General features: G+C 39.4%; 1 protein-coding gene across 1 annotated transcript in view; it reads left to right on the forward strand.

Annotated features, from left to right (window-relative positions):
• Window positions 1–17,064, forward strand: part of PHACTR4 (phosphatase and actin regulator 4) — a 132,593-nt gene that overhangs the window by 44,223 nt on the left and 71,306 nt on the right. The window contains exon 2 of the mRNA XM_007461835.1: window positions 1,941–1,994. Coding sequence (XP_007461897.1) covers window positions 1,941–1,994 — 54 coding nt within the window. The remainder of the gene's footprint in view (window positions 1–1,940; window positions 1,995–17,064) is intronic.

Genomic DNA, 17,064 nt, shown 5'->3' on the forward strand with positions numbered 1-17,064 from the left:
AGGGGACTGACCTCAGCATCCAGATCTTCCATCCCTGATTTCTTTTGATGTTACAGATAGAGAAGTGCTCTTATTAGCTGCTTGTCTATTTTGCTTCATAAATACACCATGCTTTATTAACTATCTTTACAAATCTGTGAGTCGGATTCCTTTGCCACTCTGACTTTGCTGATCTTTATAGTAAGTGTCTCCATCTGGCTTCAATCATCAAGTACCATGGCCTGGTCTCCTTTGTTTTAGGGTCCTATCATCACCGTTGGGTTATAATTCCTTTGTGACCTTATCAGGCACAAAATATCTGGGCTGGGTTATGCCCTGACCTACTACAAGTTAGGAGGCATGGAGGTGGCAGATCCTGAGGGGACATTGTTTACTGAGCAGGGTGGGGAGGCCTCTGCATTATCTTCAAGTGCAGGAAGAGTGCTAGCTCTTACAGAGATGGTGGGCCACTTTCGCAGTTTCAAGGGCACTATCACATTCAAGATATTGGAGGGGCATCAGCTCAGTTGTCTCCATCTCATGTATTAGGGTCTCATTCTTTCCCAGTCAGGGACCTGACATGGCGTAGCATATCTCCCTTGGCTGAGAGTTGACCTTCCTTGGTGCTTGGCTACTCTGTTGATTAACTCTTGGGCCTGGTCTCCAGCTTTTTCTCTCCTCCTGCTGCCACAGAAAAGAGCCTCTTTATAAATTACCAGGAGGCCCTGGGGTGTTCATATTTGACTTTCTTTTTTTAAATTACTTATTGATGCTTACTTACTTATTTAGGCTGCGCCACACGGCTTGTGGGATTTTAGTTCCCAACCAGGGATTGAACCCTGGCCCTTGCCAGTGAAAGCATGGAGTCCTGACCGCTGGACTGCCAGGGAATTCCCCATATTTGACTTTCAGTTGACTGTTAATCACTCCTAGCTTTTTGTTATCTTCTTCTAGAGCATCAGTTAAGTTTAGTAATAGCCGTTCAATTCCATTGTCATTATAGTTATTTCCCCCTTACTCTTCAAGTGCCTCATCAGTCCAATCAACTAGATCATTCTGTCCATAGATAGATCATCATTATTCACCACTAGTGAAAGTTTAAGAATTGTACCAGCACCTTGTGCCAGGGATTATCTGGTTACCTACCACCACCACTGGGGTCCTCAGTGCCATCTAGTCTGTGAGCAATTCAACTCCAAAACCCCTTCACAGTCCTAATTTTCTCAGATCACTGCCAGCCCCAACTGTTGGTAGGTTATATTCTCTGAAAAGCAGACTCTGAATTGGAGTTTAGTTATTCAAATTGTTAACTAAGGAGTGCCCTTGGGATCAAAACTATGAAAGAGATAAAAAAACAAGATTGGGCAGATTCGATCCTTGTTTTGATTAAGGGTGAGGGAGGTTGAATATCTATACTTATTCAACTTTTTTCAAAATTTTTTTGTTTTATTTTAATACTTGAGCATTCTTAACTTACTGAACTACTTTCTACTTTCCTCAGGCAAAACCAATTCCTTCATTCTATGATATCCTCATATGCTTTCCCAGATGTTTATGTGAGTTTTGTGAGTTTTGTTTGTTTGGGGTTTTTTTGCATAAAAATTTGGCTTTTTGCTGTTCTCTCTCCTTCCCTCCCTTCTTCCCTCTCCCCTTCCCCACCTCTCCCTTTTTCCCTTTGTCCCCCCTCCCTAAAAAATAAAAAAAAATTTTTTTAACTTGCTTTTTTCCTTACACTCCAGTAAATTCAAGATGGAGATTGGAAAAGGAACTTATATCTGTACCTCAACCCCCTTAAAATAAATCCCAGTTGACAATGTTCTCACTTAATAAGTTGTACATTTCTATAATGTTCTAGTTTTAAACTATAATCAGTGTTACTGAATTGGGTTTATTTTTTAAGAAATATAAAAGGTGATGGATTTTATGTTTTAAGTATATCATTTACTTTTTTCTCTTTTTAGAAACTATATACCACCTCCCTAAACTGGTTAATAGTGGCATGGAAGATCCATTTGGTGAGTATCACCTACATTTCTCTTAGTAAATGATATTTGTGTTTTGTCCTTACCTCCATTAAAGCTTTGAGAATAAATTGATTTTTTTCATGTTTAGTGTGCTAAGCTCTCTAGTTTATCAGTTCTCAAACTTTTTGGCCTCAGGATCCCTTTATACTCTGAAGTATAATTGAGGGCCCCAAAGAGCTTTGTTTGTATGATTTATATCTATTGATATTTACTATATTACAAATTAAAATAGACATTTAAAAATATTAATTCATTTCAAAATAACATTAATAAACCCATTATATGTTACATAAATAAAATTTTTTAATGAAAAATAACTCCCCAAATAAAGAGTAACAAGAAGAGTGACATTGTTTTACATTTTGCAAATCTCTTTAATGTCTGGTTTAATAGAAGACACCTGGATTCATATATCTGCTTCTGCATTTAATCTGTTTTGTTATCACATACCCTGTAGACTCTGGAGAATTGACTGATTGGAGCTAATGAGAGTGAAAAGGCAAATAACACTTTTGTAATATAAAAAGTAATTCTGACATTGCTATGAGTCATCTCTAGTAGTTCCTGGACCACACTTTGAGACCTAATGCTCTAGAATGTTAGTTACTTCAAATACAGCAAAGAACTAGTTGGCAAGTTAAAATAATAAGTTTTAAATTCTGTAACAACATGGTTAAGGGAGTATAAATCTAGATACACAAAGGTTTTGTATCTACCTTTTTGACTAAAAAGTCAGTCACTGAGTATTGAACTCTGTTTTCCTATTGACTGCAATTTCAAAGAGAGATACGGTCTGAAATAGTTAGTAGGCCATTTTGAACACTTGTGCCTTGGGGTGTTTATTGAAGCTTTTTGAAAACTATTGATGTTTCTTTAGTATCCGTAGAGTTATATCCGTGCTTTAAAAAGTTTCTCTGTAGGAGAGAAATGGTATTTCTACCATGTTTTAAAATTCTCTAAGATGAGACATCTTAGCTGCTTTCCAGGCTTTTATTTTATATTTTATCATTGTGTTCTGAATCCACAGCATTTTATTTATTTATTTATTTATTTATTTATTTATTTATTTTTGGCTGCGTTGGGTCTTCATTGCTGTGCACAGGCTTTCTCTGGTTGCAGCGAGTGGGGGCTAGTTGCAGTGCATAGGCTTCTCATTGCGGTGGCTTCTCTTGTTGCGGAGCACAGGCTCTAGGCACGCGGGCTTCAGTAGTCATGGTGCACGGGCTTAGTTGCTCCGCGGCATGTGGGATCTTCCCAGGCCAGGGATTGAACCCGTGTCCCCTGCATTGGCAGGCGGATTCCTAACCACTGCGCCACCAGGAAAGTCCCCAGGCTTTTAAACTATTAAGCTACTCACCTTGCCTACATGTTATTGGAAATACTTTTAAAAATTTGTCATGTGGTCATCTAGAAAGCCGTTTGGGGGAAAACTTCACAATTCCAGTGTCATTGCCGAACAGCTTCATTAGAATTGTTGAACCACAGCTGAAACAAGCCTTCTATTATTTTTTAGTCCCCCCCAATACCATTTAGAATTTTAAAAGTAAAGGTGGTGTGTAAAAACTTAAGAAGGAGCCTTTCCATTATCTTAAGTTGCAGGAAACTTTGTAGTTTTTTAGGTTTAACACGTTGTATATCCTTAAATTTACATTAATCACTATGCTAATGAGTATGTAAAACATTCTTGTACATTGATGCATATTGTACCTCCCACAATTAAAAGCGTAACAGCCAAAAAAAAAAAAAAACCCACATATTATACACTTGGAAGACTAGTTAGGACGTACTTCCCACTTTATATGCATCAGCAAAAAAAAAGCAACCAGAGAAAGTTTTCCTTGTTTAACCTCATTATGCTAGAGGCAGGTTTTGTTTTTGTTTTGATAGGTACTTTTATTTTGTTTATTTATTATTATTATTATTTTTGGCTGCGTTGGGTCTTCGTTGCTGCGCGTGGGCTTTCTCTAGTTGTGGTGAGCAGGGGGGCTACTCTTTGTTGCAGTGTGCTGGGCTTCTCATTGTGGTGGCTTCTCTTGTGGAGCAAGGGCTCCAGGCACGCAGGCTTCAGTAGTTGTGGTGCATGGGCTTAGTTGCTCCGCGGCATGTGGGATCTTCCCGGACCAGGGATCAAAGTTGTGTCCCCTGCATTGGCAGGTGGATTCTTGACCACTGCGCCACCATGGAAGTCCCAAGAGGCAGGGTTTTTTTTGTGTGTGTGTGGTACTCAGGCCTCTCACTGTTGTGGCCTCTCCCGTTGCGGAGCACAGGCTCCGGATGCGCAGGCTCAGCGGTCATGGCTCACGGGCCGAGCCGCTCCGCGGCATGTGGGGTCTTCCCAGACCGGGGCACGAACCCGTGTTCCCTGTATCGGCAGGCGGACTCTCAACCACCCCGCCACCAGGGAAGCCCGAGAGGCAGGTTTTGATTCGAGCATTTTGTGCTTCTTCACCAAATGGGGAAAAGTCTGAATCTCATTTTATGGCAGTGTAACTTGAAGTAGTAGTGTAAAAAAGGTTCCAGGTTTATATTCTACTCACGCACAGTTACTGTAGGTGACTGAAATTAGGCTCTTTGGGCACCTGGTACAAGTAAGTAATCAGATAGCTCAGATTAATAGCTTGTTGTCTTGCTTTGAAAAGACTGTTGTTGAAAACCTTGCCAGATCAGAATTTCTCCCCTGATTTTAATGACCCTAAATGGCTTCGTTAGGAGTTTGGCTTTTTTCACCCTGTAGTGTACACTGCATCTAGCTCATTAGTGAAATCCTTATTTTGAACACTAGAGGGCAGTCAGTACTTTATTCATAAAATTGCAGTTTCTTTACACATTAATTCTTAAGGGCGTTATTTATGAACAATTTGGTGAATCGAGTTGATATAGTTGCCTGGTGACAAATCCTAAAGAACATGTTCGTATGATAAACTAGCGTAACGTACAACAACTCCAAACCAAAGGCTTTTATGGGAAACATTTTTTTTTCTGCTGAGTGACCTCCTTACCTCACCTAACTTAAACATAACTTAAATGGAATTTAATCTAATTAATTAAACTTATTATTAAGCTAATTAAATTCAACTTAAAATTAAATATAATTTAAATTTACTAGAGAATACCAAAGGGAAAGTTGCTATGGAAGTTATAGTTGACTAGTAGTCAGTTGAAATATAAATTAACATGTGCTTTTGATCACTAATATGAGAAAAGGTTTGTCTTCTGTGCTAGTGAGAGGATTTTTTCCTCTTATACTTTTATTTATTTATTATTTTTGGCTGCATTGGGTCTTTGTTGCTGTGCGCGGGCTTTCTCTAGTTGCTGTGAGCGGGGGCTGCTCTTTGTTGCGGTACGCAGGCTTCTCATTGCGGTGGCTTCTCCTGTTGCGGAGCACGGGCTCTAGGCGCACAGGCTTCAGTAGTTGCAGCACGGCGGTCTCAGTAGTTGTGGCTCTTGGGCTCTAGAGCGCAGGCTCAGTAGTTGTGGTGCACAGGCTTAGTTGCTCTGCGGCATGTGGGATCTTCCCAGGCCAGGGCTCGAACCCGTGTCCTCTGCACTGGCAGGCGGATTCTTAACCACTGCGCCACCAGGGAAGCCCTTATACTTTATTTTTATTTTTTTAATTTAATTTGGTTATATTCCCTGTGTTGTACAATATATCCTTGTAGCTTATTTTATGTATAATAGTTTGTAGGGTTTTTTTTTAATTGCTCACAAAACATACATATGATAAGAATCTGGTTTATTGAGTTATGGTCCACTCAGTGCCATTTGAAAAGGAAAAGAATTCTGAATGTAAAATGAATTTGTTTCTAAGAAGATGGAGCCTCTGGAAGATGGTTGAGAATTTTGTTACAGTTAGGTTAACTAACAGTTATGTAGATACATTGAAAAAGAATTACTTGTTGCATTCTGCAAATTAAAGTGAGAGATTTTTACCCATCACATTCTAGTGGGACAGACCTAAGGCCTCTAGGACCTTTCTTACATGGACAGATGTTTACACATTTTATTATATAATATTCTAAAATCACATTTGTTAATGCCACCACTGATCTCACCAGAAAAGTCTTTAAATATTGGGAAGTTGGCAGGCTCACTCTAGTGGATATGTTTTCCAAAATTAGAATTTTCTCTTGAAAGCTTGACATATATCACTGGCAACAAGTACTGTCAGTTTTATTTGTAGTGACAGGCTCCATTCATTTTTGAGAAAATATCTGTGAAATATCTAAGCTTGAACAAAATAGTTTATCATTCAGTCTTTCCAGTAAAAGCGGTATTTCATGAAACAAGCTGGCCAGTTCAGCTTGCAACTCAATTACACAGGTGCCTTTCCTGAAGGTAACCATTGTACTTACCATTTCATCATGCAAAATAGTAAAAAGACAATATAGGGCTTGAGATTCATTAAAACTAATAATAGTTTTCATGGCTTTATCAAGGATATTCTTAAATTGGCATTATTTTTAACTGTAATTGTGTAGTGGTGAAGATTATGCGTCCTACTACAGTTTGGTGTTACTGCCTTGATATGTGTGAAGGTGCCAGCAGTTTTGCTCACCATTGCTTTTGTACCCTTAGTACCAGTGTCAACATGGTGAAAAAGGCAACTAATTCTTTAGTATTATTAAGTATATCATTGTACCTCTTGGATCCTGAAAGGATCTTGGGGATACCCAGACATCAGTGGACCATACCTGCTTCAGTTTCCTAATTTTCAGAGTCTCTTCTGTGGAAGTCATGGACAGAGTCAAGACTTAGTTCTGGAAATTGTTTTGGGCAGGGCTTCAATCTTGGACACTTGGCAGAAGTATGGTCAGGGAGAGCGAGCTGCTCTGTGGTCTCTCCTAAGTTGATCATGACCTACCTGAAGCTTTTAGGAATAAGTTAAAGAACACTTCTGTGGGTGAAATGAGTGTTCTGAGCTCATTAGGCAGCTCAGTATTTTGAGAAAAAATTCACCAGCATTTAGTCAAGATGAGCTCACCTGGGCACTATCTTCTTATCTTTAAAAAGAGAGTAAATGGCAGCAGAGATCTTGGTGACAGTAGCCTTCAGTATGTCTCTTGAGTCACACTGCTCCAATATGGACAGGTGTCTCCCTGTGTGTGGTACACAGCTGTCATCCTGGGGTATTCTTATTCACCTGGGAACTCTGCTTCTCTCCTGTGTTAGCTCTTTTGTTTCCTAAATCCCATGTCTTCTTTCTTTCTTTTTTTTAAAATATTTATTTATTTATTTATTTATTTTTGGCTCCGTCAGGTCTTATTTGTGGCGCTTGGGCTTAGTTGCCCCATGGCATGTGGGATCTTAGTTCCCTGACCAGGGACAAACCCGCGTCCCCTGCTTTGGAAGGTGGATTCCTAACCACTGGACCACCAGGGAACTCCCTCTTCTTCTTTCTTGATTGCCAATAGCTGCTTGATGATGGACTCCTGAAATAGTTCTCTAATTTTCATCTCTTTTTTTCTTTAGCTCTACCTCCTGAAAGATTTCTTCATCTTTATATTCTATTAAATTTTTCTTTTCGGGCTTCCCTGGTGGCATGGTGGTTGAGAGTCCGCCTGCCCATGCAGGGGCCACGGGTTCGTGCCCCGGTCTGGGAAGATCCCACATGCCGTGGAGCGGCTGGGCCTGTGAGCCATAGCCGCTGAGCCTGCGCGTCCGGAGCCTGTGCTCCGCAACGGGAGCGGCCACAACAGTGAGAGGCCCGCGTACAGAAAAAAAAAAAAAAAAATTCTTTTCTACTATTATGTTTTTTAATTTCTAGGAGTTCTTTTTTTTTTAAGATTTTTTTTTGATGTGGACCATTTTTAAAGTCTTTATTGAATTTGTTACAATATTGCTTCTGCTTTATGTTTTGGTTTTTTGGCCTCAAGGCCACTTCTGATCTTAGCTCCCTGACCAGGGATCGAACCCACACCCCCTGCATTGGAAGGCGAAGTCTTCCACTGGACGGCCAAGGAAGTCCCTAGGAGGTCTTTTTTATTCTCTGAATATTTCTTTCATAATATTCTTTATTGTTTCAACAGATTTACTTTGCCCTGCATAGGCTCTTTTCCCCCAAAGTTGTTTTCCTTTGTTTGTTTTGATCTCTCTTATGTAAGAGTTTTCCTCTGAAGTCTAGTAATAATTAGCTGTCTGCTTGTGATTAAGAGTGGTGAGCTTTAAATTAGAAGCTTTAAATGCATAGGCTGGTTGCTTTTGGGCCTTACTATAGTGTGAGCTTCTTGTCCCTATTGTTGAGGAACATGTCTGTTATCAGTATCAGGGTTCAAGGGGCGGAGTCTTCTCATCACTGGATGGTAAAGGGTGATGAAGACTGGGAGGGTTGCTGCATTCAGTATTCATTATGTTCACTCCATTCCCCTCAGTTTTTCATGCTCTATTCCCACCGTCAACCGCCTTTTGAGTCCCCCAGTCCAGAGACCATTTGTTTTATCCCTTCCAGAAAACAGGCCTCCAGAATTCTGCCAGGGTTGGTATGAGACAGACATTCAAGATCATGGAGTGGGGAAGGTGGTAAAGGAATCAAACAGCTTTTACCCTGATTCTCCTTATTTTAGTCCCTTTCCTTTCAAAGGGACGTGGTAGAATACAGTGAAAGTATTCATTGTTAATTTATATTGGTATAAGCTACTAGTTTTTTTTTTAAAGTAAGGGCTACACTGTACATAAGTGCTGGGGGAAGGCAGGGTCCAGAGAAAATATGTATAAGCTACTTAAAATATGTTTAAGCTACTGTGATGCTTCATACCCCGCTACTTTTAAAAATGGCTTATTCCTGCTTCTGCTTTCTTCCTCCCTTCTCAAATGTTTATGGGTTAACAGCCGTTCTCTCTGTAGCACACCCAGGAAAAGGGACTGAAACCCTGGCATATGAAACTTCTTCTAAAAGGTTTTTTGCGGTAGGAGAGGATCTGTATATACTAAATTGCCTTCTCAAAATGTTTTAAATTTTCTAACAACTTCATTAAGTTTCTGTATACCCTCCCTTCCACAGAAGAGAGCACAGTTTGTTGAAAAAAAAATTTTTGGTTGTGTTTGATGAAATAATTATTTAATGAGATAGATTGTTGGTGTGAAGCCTGAATTTCAAGCTAGGTGCAAAGGCTTTATTCATATGCATGGTATTCTGGGAACAGATTAAACAGATTAAGCAAGGTAATATCACCTTTAGATTAGAATTTGTATCACACAGGAAATATGAGAATCAGTTTGTTGAAGTGGAAAACAGAAACCATATCCTAAACAAATAAAGTCAATTGTTTTCTTCCTATTCTGAACCTGAATTTATAAATCATTATTATGTTTTAAAGGGGGTTTTCCTAACCTTGCAAGGACATTTGTTAAGGAACCATGCTCAAGACTAATGCATTTCACTTAAGTTCACGGGAAAATTTTTTGTGATGTTATCATGTTATTAGTACTAGAGGCTCAAAATATGCTAATAACACAGCCCTTCCCTCCCTTCTCTTTAAGAATGAAGGCAAAATATGAACTTAATTAGTTTTGAGATTCTTAAGGTGTAGGAGATAAATTCCTCTGGAATTAAACAATGCCAAAAATGATGTTACTTCTATTTTTTTCCCTGTGGTGTTCAATAGAAATTTAATATAGCATTATTATATGTATATTAAATATCTTCTGTCATCTTATTTCCTGGTAAGAGTATAACTTATGAAGGGCAAGATCTTTTTACTGTTATATCCTACTGCTCAATAGTAGGCAATATTTGTATGTATTTCTTATAGTGGTTTTAAATTTTCTGCATAAGATAGAATTAACAATCTTAAGGGAAATAGAGTGCATAGAACACCAGTTTATAGTAGAACACTATGAACTTTAATAACACAGATGCTCTATAATTATTTTTTCTGTCAATAGAAAAAGATGAGCCATATTTGTAGTCATGCAAGCCTGAAAAGTAGTGATGCTGACATTCTGGACCATCTCCCATATCGTCTCACCACTTTTCATCACTTCTGATTGCTACTTACTCCCTAGAAAATCATAGAAAGTATGATTCGTGGGCTAAATGTGTAGATGATTTTCCATCTGAATTTATTTCTGCATACTGAGCCCTTCATCAGTGTGTCTTGGACAGGGATTTCCCTGGTGGTCCAGTAGTTAAGACTTACGCTCCCAATGCAGGGGGCTGGGGTTCAAGACCTGGTCAGGGAACTAGATCCTGCATACATGCCGCAACTAAGAGTCCACATGCTGCAACTAAGAGCCAGCACAGCCAAAATAAATAAATATATATATATATATTTTTAAATGTGTCTTGGACACTACATAGGCAATGATTATAAGAATGAAAATTAAAAGGGAGGGATAGTGGGAATTCCCTGGTGTTCCAGTGGTTAGGACTCTGAGCTTTTGCTACCATAGGCCTGAGTTCAATCCTTGGTCAGGGAACTAAGTAAGATACCCACTAGCTGCGCAGCACGGCAAAAAAAAGAAAAAACAAAAAAGGAAGGATAGAAGGTTTTCACTTATCATTTTGTATCTTCCTGTATGGTTTACATTTTCATCTATATAAATATATTACTTTTGGTTTTTTAAATGTAAAAAAGGATTTTATCTGGATTGTAGGGTTATGGGCGTTTTAGTTCCTTCTTTGTATTCCTCAGTGTCAAAAATTAAAATATGTAAAATTATTTCTTAAAGGAGGTAAAAGAATAAAAGGGTATTGTTAAAGGGTATTAAAGACTATCATGGTCATTCTACATTCACAGCTTACCTGCTACACCTAAAATTACCACTTTACATCTCTATTTAATAATGTGTCCTTTTAAATATATATATGTTTTATTCTTCCTGTGAACTGTCAATAGATTCAGCTACCCTACCAAACTCCATCATAGTTGACTTGTTCCTCATCCATTCATTTGTTCACTAAACACTAAGCAAAGTCAACAAAGCAGTATATCCTAACAGTTAAGCCCTCAGGCTCTGGAGAAAGCAAACTTGGTTTCAGATCCCAGTTCTGCCACTTCGTGGCTGTGTCCTTTTGGGCAAGACAGTTACTCTCTAATCTTCAGTTTATCCCTAAAGTACAGATATGAATTTTACCTTTCCCACAAGGTTGCTATAAAAATTAAATGGGGACTTCCCTGGTGGCACAGTGGTTAAGAATCTGCCTGCTCGGGACTTCCCTGGTGGCACAGTGGTTGAGAATCGGCCTGCAAATGCAGGGGACACGGGTTCAAGCCCTGGTCCAGGAAATCCCACATGCCATGGAGCAACTAAGCCCGTGCACCACAACTACTGAGCCTGCACTCTAGAGCCCGTGTGCCACAACTACTGAAGCCCACATGCCTAGAGCCTGAGCTCTGCAACAAGAGAAGCCACCGCAGTGAGAAGCCCATGCACCACAACGAAAAGTAGCCCCCGCTCACCGGAACTAGAGAAAGCCCACATGCAGCAACGAAGACCCAACAACAAAGACCCAATGCAGCCATCAATCAATCAATCAATCAATCAATCAATCAATAAATAAAAAAAAAACTTTTAAAAAGAAAAAAAAAAGAATGTGCCTGCCATGCAGGGGATACGGGTTTGAGCCCTGGTCTGGGAAGATCCCACGTGCTGCGGAGCACCTAAGCCTGTGTGCCACAAATACTGAGCCTGTGCTCTAGAGCCCGCAAGCCACAGCTACTGAAGCCTGCATGCCTAAAGCCCGTGCTCCATAACAAGAGAAGCCACTGCAATGAGAACACACCGCAACGAAGAGTAGCCCCTGCTCGCCACAACTAAAGCCCACATGCAGCAATGAAGACCTGACGCAGCCAAAAATAAATAAATTAATTAATTAATTTTTTTTAAAGAATTAAATGAATTAGTACTTATAATGTGCTTAGCATTGTAACCACATAGTGAACATACAGTAGCTGTAATATTCTTATTAATTATGATCACTAATAAGATGTAATCTCTGTTCTTATGGAGCTTTTGGTCTGTGTTAAGCAGTTACAAGGTGCTCCTTAGAATTCCTTTTTAAAAAAATAAGTCAGGTTAATTGAGATACAATTTATATACAATAAAATTTACTCTTTTTAAGTATATAATAGTTCTTTTTTTTGACAAACACGTAAAATCATGTAACTACCACCACAATCAAGATGTAGAGTACTTCCTTCCATACCAAAAGTTCCCTGCTTACCTTTTGTAGTCAGAATTATACAATATATAGCCTTTTTTTTTTTTTTTTTTTGCGGTACATGGGCCTCTCACTGCTGTGGCCTCGCCCGTTGCGGAGCACAGGCTCCGGACACTCAGGCTCAGTGGCATGGCTCACAGGCCCAGCCGCTCCGCGGCATGTGGGATCTTCCCGGACCGGGGCACGAACCCATGTTCCCTGCTTCAGCAGGTGGACTCTCAACCACTGCACCACCAGGGAAGCCCCAATATGTAGCCTTTTGTCTGGTTTTTCACTTAGCATAAAGCTGTCAAGATTCATACATGTTGTTGCATGTATCAGTAGTTCATTCCTTTCATGCCTTTTTTTTTCTTTTTTTTTTTTGGTTTTATTTTTTAGTAGATCTTTATTGGAGTATAATTGCTTCACAATACTGTGTTAGTTTCTGTTGCACAACAAAGCGAATCAGCCATATGCATACAGATGTCCCCATATCCCCTCCCTCTTGAGTCTCCCTCCCATCCTCCCTATCCCACCCCTCTAGGTCATCGCAAAGCACCGAGCCGATCTCCCTGTGCTGTGCTGCTGCTTTCCACCAGCCAACTATTCTACATTCGGTAGTGTATATATGTTGATGCTACTCTCACTTGGCCCCAGCTTCCCCCTCCCACCCCATGTCCTCAAGTCCATTTTATATGTCTACCTCTTTATTCCTGCCCTGCAACTAGGTTCATCAGTACCTTTTTTTTTTTTTTAGATTCCATATATATGTGTTAGCATACGGTATTTGTTTTTCTCTTTCTGACTTACTTCACTCTGTATGACAGACTCTAGGTCCATCCACCTCACTACAAATAACTCAATTTCGTTTCTTTTTATGGCTGAGTAATATTCTATTGTATATATGTGCCACATCTTTATCCATTCATCTGTCGATGAACATTTAGGTTGGTTCCATGTCCTGGCTATTGAAAATAGTGCTGCAATGTACATTGTGGTACATGTCTCTTTTTTAATTTATTTATTTTACTTATTGATTTTTGGCTGTGTTGGGTCTTCATTGCTATGCACAAGCTTTCTCTAGTTGCGGCGAGTGGGGGCTACTCTTCATTGTGGTGTGCAGGCTTCTCATTGCAGTGGCTTCTCTTTCTGTGGAGCACTGGCTCTAGGCATGCGGGCTCAGTAGTTGTGGCTCACGGGCTCTAGAGCGCAGGCTCAGTAGCTGTGGCACACGGACTTAGTTGCTCCGCAGCATGTGGGATCTTCCCGGACCAGGCAGGGCTCGAACCCGTGTCCCCTGCATTGGCAGGCAGATTCTTAACCACTGTGCCACCAGGGAAGCCCTACATGTCTCTTTTTGAATTATGGTTTTCTCAGGGTACATGCCCAGTAGTGGGATTGCTGGGTCATACGGTAGTTCTATTTTTAGTTTTTAAAGGAACCTCCATACTGTTTTCCATAGTGGTTGTATCAATTTACATTCCCACCAACAGTGCAGGAGGGCTCCCTTTTCACCACACCCTTTCCAGCATTTATTGTTTCTAGATTTTTGATAATGACCATTCTGACCAGTGTGAAGTGATACCTCATTGTAGTTTTGATTTGTATTTCTCTAATAATTAGTGATGTTGAGCATCTTTTCATGTGCCTCTTGGCCATCTGTATGTCTTCCTTGGTGAAATGTCTATTTAGGTCTTCCGCCCATTTTTAAATTGGATTGTTTGTTTTTTTGATATTGAGCTCCATGAGCTGTTTGTATATTTTGGAGATTAATCCTTTGTCTGTTGTTTCATTTGCAAATATTTTCTCCCAACCTGAGGGTTGTCTTTTTGTCTTGTTTATGGTTTCCTTTGCTGTGCAAAAGCTTTTAAGTTAAATTTTCCATAATGTCATAAATTTGGAATCATACAGTAGCTTTTTTTTTTTTTTTTTTACGTGGGCCTTTCACTGTTGTGGCTTCTCCCGCTGCGGAGCACAGGCTCCGGACACGCAGGCTTAGCGGCCATGGCTCACGGGCCCAGCCGCTCTGCGACATGTGGGATCTTCCCAGACCGGGGCACGAACCCGTGTCCCCTGCATCGGCAGGCAGACTCTCAACCACTGCGCCACCAGGGAAGCCCCCATACGTACCTTTTTCAGATTGACTTCTATCACCTAGTATGCATTTAAGGTTCCTCCATGTCTTTTCGTGGCTTGATAGCTCTTTTATTTTTAGCACTGAAAAATATTCCATTGTTTGGATGTATCATGGCTTATTTATCCTTTACCTACTGAAGAGCATCTTCGTTGCTTCCAAATTATGGCAGTTATGAATAAAGTTGCTATAAACACCTGTGTGTAGGTTTTGTGTGGATATAAGTTTTCAATTATTTGGGTAAATACCAAGGGTACAGTTGTTGGAATGTATGGTAAGGGTATGTTTAGTTTTTTAAGAAACTGCCAGATTGTCTTCCTGAGTGGCTGTACTATTTGGTGTTCCCATCAGCAATGAATGAGAGCTCCTATTGCTCCAGCATTTGGTGCTGTCAGTGTTTTGGATTTTGGCCATTCTAATAGGTGTATAGAGGTATCTCATTGTGGTTTTAATATGCAGTTTCCTCATGACTAATAATATTGAGTAACTTTTCATGTGTTTATTTACCATGCATATCTTTTCTCTGATGAAATGTCTGTTCAAATCTTGATCTTTTAAAAAATTGGCTTATTTTCTTATTATTGAGTTGTGAGAGTTTTTTTGTTTTTGTTTTTGTTTTGCGGTATGCGGGCCTCTCACTGCTGTGGCCTCTCCCGCTGCGGAGCACAGGCTCCGGACGCGCAGGCTCAGCGGCCATGGCTCACGGGCCTAGCCACTCTGCAGCATGTGGGATCGTCCCGGGCCGGGGCACGAACCAGTGTCCCGTGCATCGGCAGGCGGACTCTCAACCACTGTGCCACCAGGGAAGCCCATGAGAGTTTTTTACATGGTCCACATACAAGTTCTTTATAAGTGTTACTACACAAATGTTTTTTTCCCAGCCTGTGGTTTGTCTTATTAGCAGATGTTTTTAATTGATGAAGTCCAATTTTTTCTTTTTTGGTTAGTGTTCCTTATCTTCTAAGAAATCTTTGTTTAACTCAGGGTCAGAAAGATATTTTTGTTTTTCCTTCAAGATGTTTTATCTTTTTAGGTTTTACATTTAGGTCAATGATTCTTTTCGAGTTAACTTTTGTATATGGTATGAAGTTGAAAATATTCTCCTTTGTCCACTGCATACTTTGACACCTTTATTAATAAATTCCTGATTAAATAGGTAATTTTCTAGAAATATAATTTACTAAAGTGACTCGAGACATGCAAATCCCATATAGACTAACAGGCATGGTCGAAATGTTAAAATGTATCTAAGCCCAGTGAGTTGTTTTTTGTTTGTTTTTCTTTCCATATAGACTAACAGGCATGGTCGAAATGTTAAAATGTATCTAAGCCCAGTGAGTTGTTTTTTGTTTGTTTTTCTTTTTCTTTTTTTTTGGCTGTGTCGGGTCTTAGTTGCAGCACATGGGATCTTTGTTGAGGCATGTGCTATCCTTTGTTGCAGCACGCGGGCTCTTCATTGTGGTGCATAGGCCTCTCTCTAGTTGTGGCAGCGGTTTTCTCTCTCTAGTTGTGGCGCGCAGGCTCCAGGGTGCATGGGCTCTGTAGTTTGTGGCACATGGGCTCTCCTGTTGAGGCGCATGAGCTCAGTAGTTGTGGCATGTGGGCTTAGTTGCTCTGTGGCATGTGGGATCTTAGTTCCCTTACCAGGGATCAAACCCGTGTCCCCTGCATTGAAAGGTGGATTCTTTACCGCTGGACCACTAGGGAAGTCCCCCAGTGATTCTTATGGACAGTTTCATTAATAGTTTGAAGAAGCAGATAATTATAATGCTATATCACACACTGTAGAGAAAAAGAAAGTACACCCATTTATTTTATAAAATAAGCAAAATCTTGACAACTGAGAGTTGACAAAGGTAGTGCAAAAAGAAAATTGAAATTTTTCCTATCTCACTTAATGAATATAGTTGTAGAAAGTCTGTATAAAGTACTTGCACATTAAATTCAACAAGTCATTATTATATTTTTTTCTGATTTCAAAAACAATACATATATCCTCCGGAAAATATAAAGTGGTGTAAAGCAGAAAAATTTAAGTCACACTTGATCTTTCCACCCTGTGGTAACTACTGATAATATTTTGATATATTTACTTCCATGTTTTTTTCCAGAGCAGTTATCTATATAGTTATAGATAACTATATTACTATAGCTATATAGTTATTTTAACATACTGATTAGAACTGCTTTTTTCCCCATTGGATATGTCAGATCTCTCAGTATATTAAAAGAATATAACCAAGAGGAATTCTTTCAAGATCTAAGTATTATATTAAGGAAACTATAAATAATAACACATTAGTACATTGATAAGTCAAAAAAACAGGAGGAAAACGATATGCTTATCTCTACTGATCACAAAAATTTTTGATAAAATTCAACTACTCCACTCAAAGCTTTTATTACACTAAGAATAGGATAATTTATTTTTATTCTAAAATATTTAAATAATAACAAGAACCTATATTTCTACTCAATTGATTTTAAAATTGGTAACATTAGGGCATATTTATAAAAGTTAGTTATAATCTCCTTTGACCACTACTCTCCAGTGACAACCCATAACATGAATGTTGTGTATATCCTTTTAGTTCATTTTTTTCTTTTATAATATGCTTACATAATCCTTTAATATGATAAAGAATAGCTATCTGAAACCAAGAGACACTAGCACACTTACCAGTGAAATACTGAAGAAATGTCCACTAGAGCAAGAACAAGACAAGAATGCCCACTGTTACTTTATTTAACATTATTTTGAGGGTTCTTAGTGCAGTAAGATGAGCAAT

This window comes from Lipotes vexillifer, unplaced genomic scaffold (genome assembly GCF_000442215.2).
Source record: "Lipotes vexillifer unplaced genomic scaffold, Lipotes_vexillifer_v1.1 scaffold699, whole genome shotgun sequence".
Lineage (NCBI taxonomy): Eukaryota > Metazoa > Chordata > Mammalia > Artiodactyla > Lipotidae > Lipotes > Lipotes vexillifer.